Source organism: Pituophis catenifer, unplaced genomic scaffold (assembly GCF_029215685.1).
Source record: "Pituophis catenifer annectens isolate HBS135680 unplaced genomic scaffold, rPitCat1.0.hap2 SCAF_4, whole genome shotgun sequence".
NCBI lineage: Eukaryota > Metazoa > Chordata > Lepidosauria > Squamata > Colubridae > Pituophis > Pituophis catenifer.
In genome coordinates, this window is record NW_027256884.1 from 78033814 (window position 1) to 78055575 (window position 21762).

Genomic DNA, 21762 nt, shown 5'->3' on the forward strand with positions numbered 1-21762 from the left:
AGTTGTGAATGCTCCAACACTGGAAGTTATTAAGAAGAGATTGGACAACCATTTGTCTGAAATGGTATAGGGTTTCCTGCTTGAGCAGCGGGTTAGACTAGAAGACCTCCAAGATCCCTTCCAACTCTGTTGTTTTGTTCTATTAAATTTCTGTTAATGATACAGGCCTTTCATATCTGTGTTGTTTCTTTTTTACAGATAAGTAGGAAAAAGAGCCTAATAGTTGCATGATTTGTGTGTCTCTGTTACTGTATAAGCTAAGGTCATGTGCACAACTTTATTAACTTTATAGTGTGATGTGCTGATTGTGCCTTCAGTTCATTGTGAATGATTCAGGCAACTCATTCATTATTTGCTCAGGTTATCCTGTTCCTTGTATCCTGAAAAAAGTTCCATTCATGATGTCGTGTCAGATTTCAGGTGGCTGAGCAAATGTCAGAATTCAACAAATGGACACTGCCACAATTTTTATTTCACTTAATATTCTAAGAAAGTTTAGAACCAAGACATTACTCTCATCCTAACCAAAGTTCAGTGCAAAAGAAACCCCAATAAATACAAACAGAATGTGCACATTCTTTTTTGTGCTGTAGATGACCTCCTCAGGTGAAATGACCTCCTCAGCTTCAACTCAGCAAAACATCTCATGTGAACAGAGGAAATATCTGCTCAGTTCATAGGGGAAGGACACACTTTTCTTGTCCAAACCACATTGATTCATCAGCAGTCCAAATAACCTCCGGATCTACAGCAAATAGTCCAGCTATGTTGGGGCTACAGAGTCCCTTCCAACTCTGTTCTTCTGTTCTGCTCTGCTCTGCTCTGCTCTGCTCTGCTCTGCTCTATAAATAAGCTTCTATGGGAAAATGTCATATATTTAGGACATGTCAGGGTGAAATCTAAAATTTGTTACTACTGGTTCTCAGGGCGTGGCTTGGTGGGGGGGGTAATGTGACTGGGTGGGCGTGGCCAACTTTTTCTTTTCTCTTTTTTTTACTTTTAAAAGCATTTTCTTTCCTACAACCTCTTTGGCTGGAGAGGTTGTAGAAAAAATGCTTTTAAAAGCCTCTGACGATCCCAGCTGAGCCGCACGATCATCAGAGGCTTTTTTTTTTTTTTTAGTTTTAAAAGCATTTTTTTTGGCCGAAGAGGTTGTAGAAAAATGCTTTTAAAAGTTTTAAAAAACAGCCTCTGATGATCACGTGGCTCAGCTAGGCATGGAGCTGTGTGCGCAGGGTTTTTTGCCACCCGCCACCATCACCACCGGATCGAGCGATCTGGTCCAAACTGGGAGCATTTCACCCCTGGGACATGTATAGGCTTAAGCTTTGCAGAGTTTAGTAAAATGTAAATTACCATAACTGCCATCTTGAACAACTGACATAGCACATAAATGGTGAGATTAGAACTCAATGGAAATTGTGGTAAAACTGGACATGAAAGTAATTTTCTTTTAGTTTGGTTGGCCAGCTGCACAAGGTTTTATGAATCATCATCTGCATTTTCAATTTTGAACATAAGAGAAATAGTTTCACCAGATTTTCTCAGATAAGTTAGTAAGGAATAATATTTTTGTATTGACAAAATAAAAAACATATAGTTCATCCCATGCATGGCATTATGGACTATTTTTGTTAATCGTTGATCCTGTCTTTTCAATCTTGCTACTGACAGTTTGGGTTGACCATACCACTTCATCGTTGAAAATTAATACTAGTTGACTCCTTCTGCACTGTTCATATGAAGCCAAAAAAAATAAGGGGAAGAATAACCTGCTTGTATGCTGTTTGGAAACTCCTTTGACTCTGCTTTAAAAGTTCTATATAGTAGCTTACTATATCTCCTTGCAGCTATAAAGAAAAAGGCAGGGAAAAGTATAATATTGCGTAAGATTAAACAGAACCATTAAAGACAGGGGGAAATGAATAAAATTGAAGTCTTGCTTGTCCCTAATGAAGTGTTTGAACAGTGAAAAGACTGAAAATTCTTTTTCTTAAACAACCCACTCTAGACTTTAAATGTAAATACATTTATTTCAAAGAAATGAAAGGTCACTAGTTTTAGCACAAGGTTATTTTGGTTCATGTTGTAAGGGTAAACATTCAAGCAAAAGAAAAATCTACTTTTCTTCCCACCATCCCATTTGTTAAGCAAAGTTTTGATGACTCAGGGCATGCATGAGCAACGGAATAGAGGATCTTTTCATTACTAGAGTGCCTATTGATTTAACACAGTTTGGTTAGTAACTGGTTTTAACTCCTCAAAGGCAGGTTGGAAATAAAGTACTTCTGTTATGTTATTAGGGGTAGTTATAGACATACATCTACCACAATGATTGACATCAGTGGCCCTAATGTAAAAAGACAGGGAATATATCAAATAAATGAATAAATGATGAGGAATAGTTGTTTGTCAGCAATCTGCTGAAGGATTTCACATCAGGGAAGTTGGCCTGCCTCCATAAAATTCTGCATGCTGGAATTTATTTCATGTGTTTACCTGTGTACACAGATTACAGAAGGTTTTGTGTTTTCTGTATTAACTCAATCTTGTTGATGTTAGCACTACTGTTATGACTACATGGGGATTCTTTCCTAGTTTGAGAGCAGCTTGCTCTAAGACCTCCAAGAGCTGCTTTGTATTGACACTGCTGTAAAGGAAGTCTTTGCCTCCTATTTTGTATTTTCGTTTGTTTTACAGTGCTGTGGCTCTGTGGATAGAAATCTTGCTGCACGTTTCCTCATAACTCCTGAGCTTGAGTTCCTGTAAAGTCTGATGGCTCTAGTCTAGAGCATCCACTCAATACACCCAAAATGGTGGGTGGCTGGGGTGATGTTGTTTTGAGCGGAAAAAAATGTAAGGGGAATTTTGGTGCTACAGAACCTGCAGCTGCTTTAGTGGAACTGAGAATTTGGCTCTTTGTTCTCTGCAGTTCAAGTTAGCGGCGATAAAACAAACAGCTTTTCAAAGTTTGGGGAAAGAAAATGGTGGCATGGAAATTCTTACTGGCAATAAACCGGTAATGTTATGGATGATATAGTACTTTGCTGATATAAAATATGTAGCATTTTGGCTAATAGTCTGCAGGGAGAAGTCCAGAATGGATTATTAGAATTTGGATGGAGAGCAAAGCTTGTAGGTCTGCCTAGAATTTTATTTCGCCAGATGGTTTCTAAGAGAAGGAGGAAAATGCAATTAGACAGATCTGCTCCCCCCCCTTTTTTTTTTTTATAATGTGTGTAGTACTGAGTTTGGGAGCTCTCCAAGAAGAGAGGATGACCACACTCTGAACACTGGAAACGGGATAGATAGAAGCTGAAAAGGAAACATTTTTTTTAGTGTTGCTTTTTATAGTCTTATTTTATTTTTGTAGCTGTACAATTAGTGAGTAGAATAAGGTGATACAACATATACTTAAATTTGATTAGCTTTAATATTTGCTTTAGGTAAAATCTTTTACAAATATGAAGAGAGACAGATCATTTTGGAAATTAGTTTAACTGTCAAGTGAATACATGTTTTTAGACATTTCCAAGGCCTACTAACACAACTTTGACTTAAGTGAATGCACAACTTTTATTTTACTGAATCCATTCTTATTCATGGCTGTTTGTTTTTTAACATTACAGCTCATCTTTTCTCCAAGACACCAGGATAGCTTATATAGGCTTCTCCCTCCATTTAATCCCTGCAACAGCAACCCTTGAAGTAGGCCAAGCTGAGAAAAAGTGGCACTCAAGTACCTTAACCACTACATTACATGAGGCATTCTTCTTGGATTTGATAAACCGAATAAGCATTTTTATTTTTCAGAAAACCTAATTTGGAGGGGAGTAGATTAGGATAGAGGTAACAGTAACAGAGTTGGAAGGGACTTTGGAGGTCATCTACTCCAATGCCCTGCTCACGCAGGAGACCTGTAGTAGGGATTCAAACCGCTCAACTGCTGACCTTTCCAGATGCTCTAATAAAGCTTATTTAGAATGCAATTTTTGATTTCAGTTGTTATTTTAAAAAACAAAGTTCTGTAATTGTATCTATATTGCAGAATATTTCATTATCACAATTGACTTAAATTGCATTCACATTATTTTTACCACCAAATCAGGTGGAATCAGGCTATGGCAAACTAGCTGCAAAAACTCCCAAATTAATACTTTATTATTAAATGACTGAAATATCACAACATGTTTGTATTATATGGGATTGTTCAAATTTTTGCACTAAATTATCAATACATATATATCGAATTTATACACTTTACATGCACAGGACCCTTGTGCAAAATGTTGTCAAGAAGTCCATTACTTAGAAGTGCTTCGTGTTTTTTTAAAAATACCTTAAAATTATTTTAACTATGGTGTATTCTATGCTGGGTATGCTCCATGTGTTGTATGGATGACTGGAGACAGAAAGAAAGGGAGAGGGTATATACAGGCTAGGAAATAGAAACAAACAATATCAGGTTATGGATGCCTGTCAAAAGTGGAAATAATCTCTGTATTATTTTATTTTTTATTTTTAACTAAGGTATTTACGATCTTATTTTTAACAAAGGTACCTACTTATTTTTTATTTTTAACTATGAGCATATGTACACAGCTTGTACATTAATAAAGATATTAACATTCAGATACTTATATGAAGAACCCAAATCTTGAGTTCAAATTCCGATTTGTGTTTCTGGATATGCTGTACATAATGAAGATGATTTCCATTTGAACTACAAAATTAACAGAAGAAAAGGTTGTCTCTCTGCTGTTTTTTTTTTCAACAAGAGCAGTAGGGAAGTGTATAAATTAATGGATGCAATATTAAATTCATTTCCATGTCCTGCTTTCCTTTCATTCCAGAAATAATTGATAGCTCATTATAATGCTATCTCTGGCAGACTGTGCCAAAGAGTCTGGCAGAACAAAGAAGAGACACATTGCTTAAATTTGGAACTTCAGCACAAGTTATAAAATTTAATTTCAGTTACCAGACATTGTTTTTAAGTGTACATTTTTCTCAATTTTGCTAACTTCTTATCTTCATGAAAACGTGTTTTGGGTGTGTTTGTGTGAAAGAATAGCTCTATTGGGTTAAAAAATCCTGTAACCCTAATGAAGGTTTAGATTTTTGCAGCCCAGACCTGCGGAATATGCTTAACTTTTACAGATGATTGTTTGCTGTCTTAAATCTGAATTAAAACTCTAATGGGCAAAAGAATAAAATACAATGAATTTATTTCACATAAGAATCAGCAAGCTCCATGATGTTTTCTTGAGCGTCACAAAAAACTTGTCTGCGACTTATCTCTTGGAAGTACAGTAGTAGTCTTCCCCAGCTACCCTGATGAAGATTAATAAGCTGTGATAAATACATTTAAAACAAAATGGAGTAAAAAATAATGACCGACAAGAATCCCATAAAGTATATTACTTTATTTCTTTAATGTTTAAAGAGAGGATAAGAGATGAAAGTCTCATATTTCAGGTGACAACTTACTACCTTTTTAATCACAAAATGCCTGTTATCACCTGATAAGTACGATATGCATGTGTAGTCTTTGTTAGACCCTATTATAATGTGCAGTGTGAATAGTAGAGTTATGTATGCATTTCTCTGTTGGATCAAGGTTTCTACTCCAATCCATCTTAAATTAGTTTTATTTCCATTGAAATGTAGGATTTTAGTTAGACTGTTTGATATCACGCCTACATAATATGGAACAGACCATTGGTTTTCTGAGTGCTGTAATGGATAATTATATACAGCCTCAGGTTGTATATGTCAATAAGGCAATTTCTCATTTTCTCTCTCCACCCACAATGTTTCCACATAGGACATCGTCAGAAACTAGATGAGCAGACAAAGACTGGAAGTTTGTCCTTTTCAGAGCGCCTGAGTGAACTGGAACAGTTGCGTCGCACAGCTATAAGGGTTAGCCCACACCATCCAGCACCGGCACCTAACCCAAGAGCTTCCTTGAACCACACAACTGCTTTTAATCCTCAGCCTCAGAGTCAGATTCAGGGTAAGCATCTGAATTTTCTCCATTCCCATCACATAGAAGGTTGCTTATTGCCTGTTGGAGTCATTTTACACAATTGATTATATAGGATGGCTTTTCAGGATGATTATCCTTTCTGTTGATTTTATATGATACATATATATGTTTGCTTAAAAGCATATTGCTTAAAAGCATTGTAAGCCGCCCTGAGTCTCCGGAGAAGTGCGGCATATAAATCAAACTAATAAATAAATAAATGTGTGATCATAGGGCACAGCTTCAACATATTAATAGGGTAGAGCTGACCAAAGATATCTTTAGTTCCGTAAGTCTGTAAAAGAAAAAGTACTGTATACAAGCTGATTTATCAGCAGGTTGGATCTTATATTAACATTATAGAAACATTTACCAGCACAGTAAGTTAAATCAGAAATTAAGAAGTATCAATGGGATGGACACAGGGAAACGTCCAGGATGTTTAGAAGGCAAAGCAAGTCTGCTGCTGCTACTACTGCTGCTTCCTCCTACAAGACCTGCTGCACAAAATGATTACCGTATTTTTCGGAGTATAAGACACACCTTTCTCCCCCCTAAAAGGGGGTGAAAATTTAGGTGCGTCTTATACACAGAATGAAGCCCCGCCCACCCACTGGCCCCCACCCTTTGGCCTCTGCCTTGCAGCAGTTACTTCCTTGCAAGCAAACAGCAAGAAAAAACAGCTCCTTTCAGCTTCAGCCCAACCTAATTAGGACCAGTTGATTGGATCGGCCTCCCGACTCTCAGCTGATTTCCTCTCAGCTGTTTTGAGCAGGGCTCTGCTGCTTGCTGCAAAGGGATAAATTGCTGGAGCAGATTTTTTTTTTTCCTTGTGCTAATCAAGCTATGCTGAAAACAAAAATGAAAGTAAAGCAGGCTGTTTGCTGTTTGCTGCAACAAGGCAAAATTGCTCAGAGGCAGAGGCAGAGGCAGAGGGAGATTTCTTTTTCTTCTTTTCCTCCCCAAAAAAGATAGGTGCATCTTATACTCCGGTGCGTCGTATACTCCGAAAAACACGGTACTTCTTTATATTTGTCATCCCTGGGACCAAAATGTTATTAAGAGCTACTTTCCCTCCCCCATTTCTCAATTTCTGTATTATTGTGAGGTTCTCCTTCCTCCCTGGAGGACATCCCATTTTATTGCAGTCTTACAGTATTGTAAAACATACACAAAGTAATGTGTAAGGGCGGAAAAAACAGACTATTGCTTTTGCTAGAGAAAAGTCCTTTCAGTCCTAAGGAGCATTAAGTAGGGAAAATACTGACTTTATCAGGTCTATCACTTTCCAGATTCCAATTCCAATCACCAGTTCCAAATTCTCTTTAGAAGGCTGTTTCACTTCAGAAAGATCAGGAGTGATCAAATATTTGTTTCAAGCATTTGTATATAAAAGGGAGTTAATGTTTTTACTTTTAATATAATAACTCAACAGTGTTATTTTTAATTAATTCAATATTTTGAGGATTATTTTTGTAAAAACAAGATTATCAGATTTCTTAATAAAAATGTGAGTGTTCATATAGATTGCATTGAGTTAAGAATAGTCAGTAACAGACAAACAAGATATTCATATATTGTTTTACATATATTTTACTGAATTCATATATGATCCCATGCTCACCTTTATGATTCAATGGGATATTATTTTAGATCAGGGGTGTAGATTTTTATCTTCCCATGTACAAATAATGGAGGCAACAGTCTCCATAGATTTGCATTGGGGGGAAGTTCGCAGAGGCTCTGAAATATATGTATTGGGCATTTCTCTAAACTTCAGGAGTTGTCTTTACCGCATAATTTGTTTGTAAACAGGGATTAATCTGAAAATTCACATCTAGACTTTCTCAGTACTACGCTCTTTGGTTTACAGTCTGCTTTATTTCAGAATGCTTCAGAAGAACTATGAATTATTTCAAATCATTTTCTTTGATTTGGAATGTGTCATCCTTAATGGATACATGCCAATGAATATTTTATTTTTGTTCACTTAGAATATATATTTAAGGGTATTCCATTTTAGTGGAAGAAATAAATTTGAATTTATAAAGAACAGGTACATTTGTACTTACTGCATACAAAAATTCAAAACATTTGAATTTGCTTCAAAAGAATATACATTTTTTTGCTATTAAGTTTCTGGATTGCAACTTGATTTGTTTGCAGTAATATGCAAGCATAATTTGCAAAGGGTAATATGCAGCAAAAGCAAAAATGTTCAATTAAAGAACCTGTGGTGCTCCAGTTGTTGCTAACTACCACTCTTATCAATCTTATTCAGCATAGTGAATGATGAGGGATACTTGGAATTATAGTTCAAAATATAAGGAGGACTAGATATTTTTTTACTTTTGATCTAAGCAATCATTTTGTTGCTGTACTATGGCATCAGCTTAATTTCAGTTGTATTTATCTGACAGTTAAGATCCATAATGTTATTTAAATTTACTTCTCTATAAATATGATGAAAATCTAATATGCTTTAATAACAAAGCTCATTGTCTAGTTTTTTATTATGTTCTATATTTAAGAATATATTCATATATTATCTAGCTATTGTCTTTGCAGTTAGGTTTACTCTGCAGCTATAGTAATGTATAAAAATTAAAATATTTATGCCCAGAATAGCAATTTTAAAACTTTAAATAGATGAATGAATATGTTAAATAGCCTAATATTGAATTTGTAGTTTGCAGAGTTATTAAACATATACATGATTAACAAATTTGTAATAAGGATAGCAAGTTTTTTTTCAAAAATGAAAGAAACAGGATTCCTCCTTTGATACAGAAAAAAATATATTGGTTTAGTTTTGTACCAGTTCATAGATAGGTGGAGAATATTGAACTGACGTATGGGGAAGAACACGCTGAAAAAGAGAAAGGCCCCTTTCTGGGGACTAGGAATCTATCTCTGATCATTAGATAAAAATCAGTGTTGGGACATTTGCTGTATTGGACAGTATATAATACTGATGGGACTCTTTGATTTATCTGTCCTAATCTCTTCTGAGTGTCACATGTCTGCAAGAACCCTCCACCAAACAGCAAATGACTGCTGTGATCTGCAGTCATTATGGTAAATGGTTATACTGGTAAATGGTAAATGGCTATACTATAATGGCTATAGGTGCAGCTATTTGTCAGAATTTGCATCCTCCCTTCTTGTCTGCTCAAACAGTGATGAGTTCACAGAACTAAAATAAAGTTAAATTAGTAGCTGTGTAATCACAGGTTTAACTATAGCAGAATTCACTTCGTTTTTGCCTATGTGGACTGAGGGGAAGATACAATAGCTTTCTCAATGATCTTTTGATCTTGCACATCAGAGACCTAGCAAGCAAAAGCCAGTTGTCCTGTTCAACTGCAACTCTGCCACCTGACTGGGCTGGAAGAGGAGACAAGTGAAAGCAGTATGTTTCCTTATCCAACAGGTCCCTGATCTCATGGATCAGCTGATCCTTGGCATCAGAGATGGCATTTTGAAAGAGATGTTCTCTTCTGTCACTTGCCTTCTGCGCACCTGTACGGGAAAGAAGTTGTCATACCAATAAGATTGATGTTCACCTTAATGACACAATGAGAATAATATCTGGAACCCTTAAATCCACACTGCTCTCATGGCTCTATGTTCTTTCTAATATTGCCCCTCCTGATCTCAGGCAACAACAACAGGATGTCCAAGAGTGGTATAAGATAAACATGCCATAAACTCCTGGAAATCTTCCAATACATAAAATAGGTATAAAAATATCTACTCTCTACCTCTCAACAGGCTTAAGTCTAGGAAACCAATTTGAGATAACATATCATAGTCTTATGATCTAGATGAAGAATGGTGATTAAGATGGACAACTTTTAATAATCATAACCAAACAGATCACACAGATCCAACAAAACAACTTCCAGGAAGGCAGTTTCCTCGAAAAATGTGGAGCCACCTGAATAGAATCAGGACAGGACAGGACAGAACTAAGGCAATGGTCTTTAAGTGGGGAATTGCCGAGAGCCCGCAGTGGGATTTGATGCTCCGGAACAACTATAACACATATATTTCAAGAATGTCTCATCGGAAATTTCAAGGCACCTGGGATGATTTCATCACACCCACACTAGAAACAGTTAGATGGTGAGCTTCTTTAGATATTGAATTATAACATCCATCCCATTGCAGTGCTATGGTTCCATATTATGGTGATTTTATTATAGTTTCATCTTAATTTAATACTTTATCTCCTATATTGTATCATCCACATATCTACAGTATCTCTGTCTGTCTATCCATCCATCCATCCATCCCTCCATCCATCCATCCATCCATCCATCCATCCATCCATCCATCTATCTATCTGCTGATACTTAATTTAAACTAAATTTGTATATCAGTGGCTGCATGACCTCTGTAGATGCCATACACTAAATAAATAAATAACTTTATTTATAGTTGTTAAGCCTCCCAGCTAATGAGAACAGGTGAGGTTGCATAGCATAGAGGGAGAGAGAGACTGCTGCCTTCCCAATAAACCCACCATGAGTTCAGTATTTTCTTCCTCTTCCTCCTCCTCCTCCTCTTGATTAGATGACTGGACTGATCCATATTAATACAGATACAGATTAACAGAGTTGGAAGGGACTGTGTTGGTCATCTATTCAATCCTCTGCCCAGCAGACCCTACACCATTTGAACACTGCTATCATGTCTCTGGTCCTTTTCTTCACTAGACTAGCCATGCCCAGTTCCTGCAACCGTTCATCATATGTTTTAGCCTCCAGTCCCCTAATCATCTTGGTTGCTCTTCTCTGCACTCTTTCTAGAGTCTCAACATCTTTTTTTATAGTGTTGTGAGCAAAACTGGATGCAGTACTCTAGGTGTGGTCTTACTAAGGCTTTATAGCAGTGGTGAAATTGAGCCGGTTCTATCTGGCTCAGGCGAACCGGTAGTGCTGGTGGCGGGAGGCTCTGCCCACCTGCCCGGATGTCATCACATCCCGTTTTTGACCCTCTGTGCATGTGCAGAGCTTTCTGCACATGCGTGGAGGAGGTGCACATGCTCACATTTGCAAACCGGTAGTGAAGGTAAGTAAATTTCACCCCTGCTTAATAGAATGATATTGGTACCTCCCTTGATCTTGATTGTATCCCTCTGTTAATACAACTTCCCTTCGAAACCAGACCAGTTATTCTCCCACTTCCCAGAGTGGTTAGTTACATATGCCAATGTGTATTGTTGGCAAAAACTATATCAGAATAAGGAGAAAAATACTTCTTTAACACTTAACCAGCTAGCATCTAGAAGAGACTGGGAATAACATGAAGGAACATTATAAATATAGCAGAACAAAGAGGCATATCTGTGCCATGGTTGGTTATAAGTGCAGAAAGATCTTATGAGAGCACATTACTTGCTTTTTAATCTACTTTTCCATCTGGTCTTTCACTAGCTGGGAAACCAATACTACAAAATGTAAAAAAAACTTTGGATTTCTAACAGGTTTAGTAGTTTTGTTATAAAAATAGGCTCATGCAGTTTAATAACCAGATATTGCTGACTTCCACAAATACGGTTCATTTTGTACATAAAAGAGGACATGTTTCTCTGTATTTAGAAATTTATAGCCTATAGCTTCACAGAGGAGAAAGAAAATTAATATCCTTGCTTATAAAATAGATTTTTAACATTTACTAGTTTACAAACAATTTCTCAGATCAGGAAAAACAATAATTTGTCTTATTAAGAAATCATTATGAAGGTATTGGTGTAAATTAGATTACTTACTCTGGGATAATAACAATCTTTCATGGATGCTCCAACTATTTTATATTTGTTTTGTTTATGGATGTTATGTTTGTGTATGAAATAGGTTAGCAAGTTTAACAATGACAGTGATACGGAATCCAGCCTATGGTACTCTATAAAAAAACTGAATTAGTTATATGCTTTGCTTTTATTTCAGACATAAATATTACTCTGATATTAGAGAGAGTTAGAGCATTTCTAAGCTCCACATCATTTTTTAAATAATTCTATTATTCCAGCACTTCCTTTTTAAATAAATGTTTATCATTTTTTTACATGAAGAAAATGAACTGAAAATATATCCAACTAACAACCTACTGTCAGACTTTAAGAATAAGTACATTAAACAACTCCTCCCTACCTTCTTTTATGTTAAATGAATTTTAATTCCTAGTTCTTTTTATTATAAAGGAATGTAAAGGGATAAACCAAACCTTTTGTAAGGTGTGTTGATTCTTCCACAAGAAGAACTAAAATGGCATTTTACTAAAAGAATAAGGCCGATTATTTGTTGATCAGTTTATTAGAAAAAGAGGAAAGTTTATGCTTATATTTTTCTTGTCTCCTTCCAGGTGCAAAAAGCTTTGTTTAAGAGATGTTTTCAAGATCTTTGCTATCATATATTTTTTTGGTTGAAAACATCTATCTTTATCATAATATACAAAAAAATTTTAAGTATTGTTACCATAGTCTGATAAACTTAGATATTTTAACTTTGAAATCTGTTTGGATCTTATAGAAATGGTTAATGCCAGTGTTTTAAGGGTATAGTGACATTTAGTCCAGACTTCTCATAACTAATCTTTTCAATGTAAAATATTGTGGTGACAGAGTTTAACCAATGTTGACTGACCTCTGAAAGATGAGAGACCAACAGGAAATCTCACAGAGGAAGCTAGACTAGAGTGTTGATAAGCAACCCAGAAAAAGGTAATGGCAAATCACATTCATACTGTTGCCAAGAAAACTACATTGGCATGTCCATAAAGTCATTTCATTTAAAAAAAATATTAAGTTTTTCCAAAAATAAATTGTAAGTTAATTCCTCTCATCAGTAACCACTCCCCCCACCCTTTTTTAACTGTGTTTGTTGCTAGGGTTTCATCCTTCTCTTATGTCTTATGGGTGGTTATGAGCCACTGCTATTAGTGGATTTACTTACTTTAAAGTATTTATAGCTTTCCTTTTATCCAAAGGATCTTACTGAAGATTACAATTCATGTTAAAATTGTGTATTAAAATAGTACTTCCTTAGATGTCTTATGAATCTGGATGCCTTCCAGATGGTGTTTGAGAATTTTCCTAGCAATCTGGTAGACTTTACTCACTAAGTGCCTGTTGACCTCTAGAATTACAAAACCACCCAGATATTTGGCATGTTGCTCTGAAGCAGTTTTTGTCAGAAGTTCTTGGGAAATTCCTAGATTTACTAAGGACCCCCCAGAGATGAAGCAATAGAAGTGATATGTGGATTGCCAATGGAGCTAGACAAGAGAATCTGACTCAGCTCAATGTAATAAGGGCATTTTGGTACTTCTCCACCCTTATTGCATCATCAAATTATTGTACAGCAACATTCTTCAGTGTGGTCTGCTTCCCGTTGGCAGTGATTGGGAAGCTAACCATCAGGCCATAGAACTTTTCCCAGAAAATTTTACAAATTAAGTTGTTTAACATTTCCTGAATCCTTAACTTTTTATGTATTGTAATATTATCTGAAACTTCTTTCAGCATGTGGATACTTTCAGTGATGAATCTTGATACCTATGATTTGGATCCATGCACATCTCAACTCCTTCAGTTGTCTGGGGCAATATAAATGCCAGTATTCAGGAAACCTTTAAGGGGCAAAGTGATGCTGATCATCTTGAAGGAAGAGTGAGCATCCTTCCTCAAGAGGCCTTCCCTGGACTTGATTTTGGCTATACTAGACAACTATTGCCGCATTGCCATCCCTCTTGGAAATGTTTGATATCTTCAACTATGTTAATTTCTAGGTCAGTGTTTCTCAACCCTGGCAACCTTAAAACGTGTGGACACTAAAGTAAGCAACTTGACTGGTTGGAAAATTACGGGAGTTAAAGTCCACAGGAGTGGTGAGTTCCTCCCGGTTCGGCCGAGCCAGTAGCGGTGATGATACGATGTCACCGAACCGGTTCTCTTTGTTCAGGACCCCCAATCTATTCACTGCCTCCCGAGTCCCAGCTGATGGCTAGAAGGAAAAAACCTGTTTAAACTCTTGCCACAGGGCTTCAAAGGGCTGCCCTACAGCTGATCAGTGTTAAAAGGCAGTGTGGTGGTAGACCAGTGCGCTCGAAAAACAAATCGGTAGACCGGTGCCTCCAAAAACAAATGGGTAGACTGGTACAGCTCTGCAAGCAGTTAAAAGCCTGGTAGACCAGTACCTCTGCTAAATCCTAAAGAATTATCACATGACCATCAAACCATGCCCACAAAATAAGTCACGCCCACAGAACCAGTAGTAAAAAAATTTAGAACCCACCCTGGTCCACAGGTCTTAAAGTTGCTAAGGCTGAGAAACACTGTTCTATGCTATTTGCAAGAGTTGTGAATTGGATATTTATTTAGTTATTGCAATGGTCTTCCTTCCTCCTGAGCAGGACATTCTAGTCGATGAAGGAAGAGACATTAGTTTAATGCTCTCTTGTGGAGTGCCCTAACATTCATTCCTTTTTTTCCTACCGTATTTTTTAATATTTGTATATAAAGTCACCCCTTCCCTACATGTATCCCTGTATCTTCCCTACACTGAAGATTATCTCTGATTGAGCCAGAGATAATATGGAGATCTTGATTCCTGGAGGCTTCTTTGTGAATTATATGGGACAAAATAGGTTGACAAGACAATGCTACTAGATGTTCAGATCAACAATTAGTCAACAATGGTTTTAAATTTGTATAGCATTGGACCTCTGCTGAAGGAACATGTTTATCTCTTGTGGATCTCCCTAGCCCAGGGTTCCCCAATCCCCGGTCTACGGACTGGGGCTGGTCTGCGGCCCATTGGAAACCAGGCCATGCAAAGCAGCAGGTGAGTACAGGAAGCTCCATTTGCACAAGTGGCAGGTGTAGGTGCAAAATCATACCTTTCCCCCTCCACCACTGCAGTTACTGGTCCATGGAGCCAGAAAGATGGGGACTGTTACCCTAGCCTTAAAACTACTGCTGGATAGGCAAGAGGAAGCCATGGCACCCTGATTAGCTGAAGCACCAGTTGCCTTAGCTGATGCACCGGTTTTTGGCAATACTTATTCATACCCAAATAATCCCATATTTAGACTATTAATTCAGTGTAATTGAGGCTGTCCATAAGGACCACTCAAAGCTGCAGTTGCAACTGCAGCTCTATATTTATTAATGATTAAAAGTGCCCATCATGTTGATTTTCATCTATAAAACTTTCTGTAATTTGGCTTATAGGTATCTTCAGGACTATCACCTCCAAATAGAATTGATAAATCCAGTAAGTTGTTTGTGGGAGAAAATAGTAGCAGTTATCCATTTATAAAAGTCTAGGGGAGTTTGGGACCAGAATCAGTGCTTTTCTGTGATAATCCAAACTAGCAGTTTACTAAAACTGAACTCCCCAGAGAAAATTTATGGAACAGTGTATTGTTGCTATCTGTGATTGGTTGAAATATTCTAACATCTTCATGACTTTTATGTTCATGTTGGTAACATCTTTTATGTCTTTATGATGTTAACTACCAGGAGGATTCGCTGACTATGGCACTATACAAAACTAATAAATATGAAAATAAAACAAATGAAATAAAATCATAAAACCAAGTGAAAATATATTTTTATACACATTATTGTTAGATGTGTATGACACATTAAAAATGGATTGCATCCTTGCAATTCTTCCTTCAACTTCCATTTGTTGCTTTTAGAAATGAGGGCACAGCAAGGATCAGAGTGGCATTGTCATTGCTATGCTTCATGCTCCTGATACTTGTGGAAAATCATGCTTTTTGGAAACCACCAAAGTCTTTCCATTGACACAATCATTTCCCTCATTGGAACAAGATAGGAAAAATCTTTTTCAGTCCTCTAAATGTCTTCAAACCTTGGTCTGGGAGATTAAAACTGCTAACTCATAGGAAGAGAAATTGTAGATGGGAAAGAGAAAGGGAGAAAACACTGTGATCTTAACAGACCGCCATTCATGCTACATTGGATTTTGTCCAGTGACTTCCATTCAGAATGTTGCAGAGGTTGTTTATTATTTGTTAATAAACAATAAAATCCTCAAAAAGGATTCATTCCAGCTGTTTTCTGTCACTACAAACATTGTGCAGACCTTTTAGCTAGCAAATCGTTTTCAATGTATTTGTGGTAAGATAAAGAACAATTGTTGTATGTTTACAAGCTATAAACCTGAACTAATGGGGGTGGGGGGGTGGAGGGATAAGTCAGCATGTCTCTTGTTGCAGTTAGAACACTTTAACTGAAAAAACATATTCGGAAAACTGAATTGGAAAAAAACCCCTTGCTCATGCACTTTTGCTCTTAGATGTTCTGATATATTCTGATGTATGCATTTCACATTTCTTCTTAGGCAATTACACTGTATCAGCTAGAGCAGGGGTGTCAAACTCAAGGCCTGCAGGCCGTATCTGGTTTGTGGGGTGCTTAAATCTGGCCTGTGGGGCTGGACTGGAAATATCAAGGACCAGCCCGTGATGCCTCTGCCAGACAAAAATGGACCGTGCGGGGCCTCTGTGGAGCCCGTTTTTGGCCGGCAGAGTACTGCAGAAGGACTGGATTGGCTGGATTAAATTATGTGGCCTCAAGTAAGTGCCTGATCAGCATAGAAAACAAGCAACATCTTATGTTAATACTACAGTTTAATGCCAGATTTTACATACTGTAGGTCCATTTAATCTACAGTCAACAATCTATTATGACAGACATTTCTATTTACTATCCTGGAAAATTACCTCTGTTGTTAGATCTTGTCTTATCATGTTATTTATGCTATTGTATTTTTTATTATTAGTTGAATAATAAAAATACAATTGTATAAATAGCTTTTCTGCCTGGAAAAGCAATTTACTATTAAACAATAGGGTATAAATTTAGAAATAAAAAGTTTAGTGGAGTATGAAGAATAAGTAATAAATGTTTGCCAGTAATATCTGGTAGAAGAGATAGGAAAATGGTTATAGTAAAGAACTGTGGAAAGAAAGAGGAAAAGGGGAAAAATGCATCTTGAGCCCATGTCAAATGCCTACCCCAGCCACACCCATACAGCCACAGCCACCATGACCATGCCCACCCCCAGCCACACACACACACACCAGCCCTCCAAGGTTAAACACAACCTTGATGCAGCGCTCAATGAAATTGAGTTTGACACCCCTGAGCTAGAGAGAATTATAATACTTTATTGGCATCATGGGTAAAAAGATTTTTTTTCCATCACAGAGTTATCATTTTGCAGGTCAAATATAAGTACAGTATCTTTAAAAAGTATGTTAGTATCTTAGCAATACTAGGTAAAATAAAACCAGTTGGTTATATCAATTTCTTTAGCTAGCACACCAATATACAATAACTTCTGAACTTTATGACCTTATTTTGAATTTCAATCTCTCTCTCTCTCTCACACACACACACAAACAATAATTATGTAAAGTAAAAACCATTAAACCATCCCTAACTCTATAGGTGACCAGGAGAGTGTTTCTTGACAATAAAATTATCTTTAGAAATAAGAGGAAAAGGATGTATTTCTCAGTTTCATTAGATGTCAGTCTATTCAATCAGTTTATAATTTGGTGGTTACCTTGTGTTTGCTGTTCCTGTTATCTGACATTTGCTGGTCATTTGGACTGTCCAAAATTTCAGTGAGAGACAATTGGACTCAACCCTGGATTTTGGAACTAATGGTATCACTGCTCAATCAGTTTCTCTCTTATTGTACGATCTATGTGTTTTGCCTAAACACTCATTCATTCATTCATTCATTCATTCATTCATTCATTCATTCATTCAATTTAGTGGCTGCCAAACTCCAAACAACTCTAAGCAGCTTACAACATAAACAAGGAAAACTTTCTGTCATAGTGTGATAAAGAAAACCATCCAAGAAAGAACCACAATGGATAAATTTGTTATAGTAATAAAGCAAACAATATAAATAAACCACATGATGCCTTATTAAGGTGGGAAACAACTCTAGAGTACAGATTTGCTAACTTTCTATGGATGTGGAATTATTTACTGCATAGAAAAAAAAACTTGTGCATATTTCCATGTGCATGGAAATAATCATAAAAGACTCATGTCTTGTATTTAGACCACATCAGATCTTGTAATCAGGATGTCCGAAAATAATGCTTATTTGCCACCTAGCAGGACGCTTCAAGGTTAGTAAAACTGGACAAATAAAAATAGCCCCACCACTGAGAGAATGAGATGTTTACCATACATTAAGCAAAATGAGATTATTTTAAATACTTTTTATCCCCAAATCATCCTGAAGGCTTGGGAAAGGAAACAACCAGCTCTGCAAAGCTAGCCAAATATGACATGATCAGCATAATGGTGAATTAAGTACTCAAAGCATTTGATATATGTGTTATCTTAGTAATCCTTACATCAGCATTATGGAATAGAATTAATGAGTGTAAAATACAATATTAGAATGGGAGTTTAGTTAAGAGAGGTAGGCTTGTCTAAGACCTCCTAGTCAGATTGTTTCTTTAAAAAACTTAAATGCATGTAATTTATTTTCTTAACCAATGTGTTATCTAAAATAACCATTCCAGATTAAAATCTACACATACAATATACCAGATGTAACAAAAAAGTTAATGTTAATCACCACTCCTTTACTTGTTTGCTTGCTGACTTGCTCAATTGGACATAGCTTTTTCTTGAAGAAATTGCTAGAATGCAGCCTTGAAAAAAGTTAAAATGGGATACAAAACAGGTAGTCTTCTGCTCTTTTCAAACCCAAAATTTGCCACAGTTTACCTCAAAGGGAAATCACCTGTCTTGTTTTGTTCACTCTTGTCAACTCCCACCCCAATGAAGACAAAGGTGGCTATAATTTCTTCCTACTTATCACAACACTTCAGGCTTGATTAGAAATATGGTCTAATGAACACCCTTGGAACACATTGCAAAAATCTACATTCCTGCAGGAGGCTCATAAGGTTACCTTGGCCCACTTGTTAACCCACAGTACATGACTGATATAAGGTAAAAAAAAATAGTCACTGTATTATGGTGGTAGAGAATTCCTTGGAGGAAGGAAGCAGGGAGGAATAAATAGAATATATTATTCAGTGCAGAGATGCTTCAGTACAAGCTAGAAAAAGCATGTGAAGTTTACTTGCAGTATAAAGATATCCTGAAATGTTGTATTTCTTATACAGGATTGCAGACATACTCAAAGGGGTTTGGACACATCAGAACTGAGATCTTGTGCCAGCATTATTAATCTTTTTCATTGGTTTTTGAAGCATCACTGACTATGAATAAGTCAGTTGTTATGAAGATTAAAGGTGCAGGTTGCAAAACTCTGGTAAATAAAATCTCTCATCATTTTTACTGACAAATCCAGTTTCTCCCTATAGTTTTTTTTTTTAAATCACTATAATCCCCTTCTTGGCAGAACAATTCATTGTTTAATAACAGAGCTCCTATTACCTCCCATGGTAAATACAACAAAAATAACTGAATAAAAATGCCTTACCTTAAAAGCAAACACTAGCTTGATACACATTCAGTGGCATGCATATCTTTAGTTATATGGGATTTAGTCCAAAAAACAACAGCTTATGAACTCTGTAGCCTCTGTAGTGCCTTAGATTTGTTTAGTTTCTAAAAGCAACCAGTAGCTGCACTTCATCGTGATCGCCAGGACACTTTGTAAACCATTGGAAGTGCTGTTCAAGGAAAACATGAAAAGGTCAAATTTTCTCATTGTTTCACTTAAGAGGATGTTTCCAAAGAAGCTCTCTGAATTGAAGCCAATAGATTGAATAAACACAATCTTTACAGTATTCCATTCCATTATAGCTCCTATTATCCCCAACTAGGGGATAGCCCCAACTAGCCCCAATTTGCATTTTTTTCCTAGCATATTTCCCACAGTTGCAGTGTTTGGAATTTTTTTTTTATCAAGGTTGATCGATTGATTGAAACAGGAATAGACCAACCAATTTGCCATCTGAATCTGACATTGTGGACTTAGAGAGTTACCAAGCAGGCTTTCATGTCTAAAGAGCAATTAAAACTCTGTTTCCTGGTTTCTAGCCTGATTGATAAGCAATGTAGCTATGAATGCTGGTTCATCAATTAAAGACTGATGACTGAAAAATAGTTACAGAATATTCAGTCAATTATTATTTGTATATTAAATAATATGTGATATTCTTTTATCTGAGTAGGTATTTTGGTTTAGTAAAAGTATTTTTCAATTTCTAATTTCATCTTATTTGACTATTATATAACTATTTCAGAACAGTTGAAGACATAAATGATTTATATCAGTCCACACAAGAGATACTCCTGTTCCCCAAATTAAGTCTGCAGTCTTTCATGCCAAAGCAATATGAAATGGTTAGATGACATGAGCTTAAAAAGATGACAGGATTTATATATTTTGGGATTTCATAATATCACATCACATTTCAACCCACATCATGTATGTTAGATAGGCTATATATATATATAAACAAATAAATGAAAATAAAATATTTAAAATTTAGATGTTTTGAATGTTGTTGGAAAGAATTCAGTGCATCCCAAAGAGTTTTATTTTGAAGAGTCTTAAACATCATATTTTACAGAAAATATGTTTGTTTTTACTCCCCCCACCACTACCACCAGAGAGGTTGTACAAACCTTGGCTCCATATAGAAATATTACTGGTTAACTAATACTGTATAGGAGATTCTGCTGGAAATTCTAGCTGTGAGGAGGGATGAAGAGTTATAAGGGAAAGGGAATCTTACCTGTTGTGGTCCTAATCTAATATTAGAGACACTAATATTGTTAGTGATATTGTTTCTTTGACAGGGAGGGAGGGAGGGAGGAAGGGAGGAAGAAATTAGTTGTAGATAGCTTAAGCTAACATATACATGTAGTTTTATATTGTATGAACTCTTACTTTCTAACCTCTGTTGCTTAAAAAAACATGATACAGGGTTTGTAGCAGCCCATGTGACCTTGTAGATATTTGCATAGGGAAAAGAGAAAGAGGCAAGTGACAAAATGTATGAGATAAACCCTTCCCCTACATATTTGCAAAATACAAATAATGGTGTTTGCACCTTGATGTCATTATGAACATTTTGGCATTTTGGTATCATTACATCATGTATATGTGTATGTATTTATGACAGAGAGGCTTTTGTATAAGTTCTGAATAGAAGATAAAAGACAAATTGGAGCAGTGCCACACAAAAAAAAAATCAGGTATGAAGAAAATATAGATCTATCTGATATGATCTTTTGTACATGAAAGCGGTTGGAAAGGTTTTTCTATGTAAAAGATTTTTTAAATACAATGATATACAGTGTGCTACGAGCATTGTGAAGCCCTTCCAGCTGTCATTGGGAATGGTGATTATTCCCAGATGGAGCATTTTGACATTAAAGTTGAATGAAGTTCAAAATAGGTGGATGGAAAGCCAAAGCCAGAGTGATTTTGGTAACACATATTTTTGTTCAAGTGGATCTCTGTCTGCATTAGGAAGAAGCAAGACAACAAGTCAACTGGTAATTTACCATCTGCTGATGTATAATTGATGCCTGTCTCCAAAACTGTTAGAGTCAGACTGGGGCTGGCACTACCCTTCAAGCCTCAAAAACAAAGCTGATTCTGTGACTTAAATTGCAAATTAGTCATAAGATCTGTTATAAAATATCTGTTTTTTAAAAAACTTGAAAATAC

At 36.3% G+C, this 21762-nt stretch overlaps 1 protein-coding gene across 4 annotated transcripts in view; it reads left to right on the forward strand.

Moving 5' to 3' along the window:
- Positions 1-21762, forward strand: part of RUNX1 (RUNX family transcription factor 1) — a 196915-nt gene that overhangs the window by 153185 nt on the left and 21968 nt on the right. For 2 of the 4 annotated variants that reach the window (XM_070943527.1, XM_070943530.1), the window contains one exon: positions 5828-6019. In XM_070943527.1, coding sequence (XP_070799628.1) covers positions 5828-6019 — 192 coding nt within the window. Of the gene's footprint in view, positions 1-5827; positions 6020-12843; positions 12862-14909; positions 14916-21762 lie in introns of all 4 variants that reach the window. The other 2 variants (XM_070943531.1, XM_070943528.1) reach the window with 2 other exon arrangements.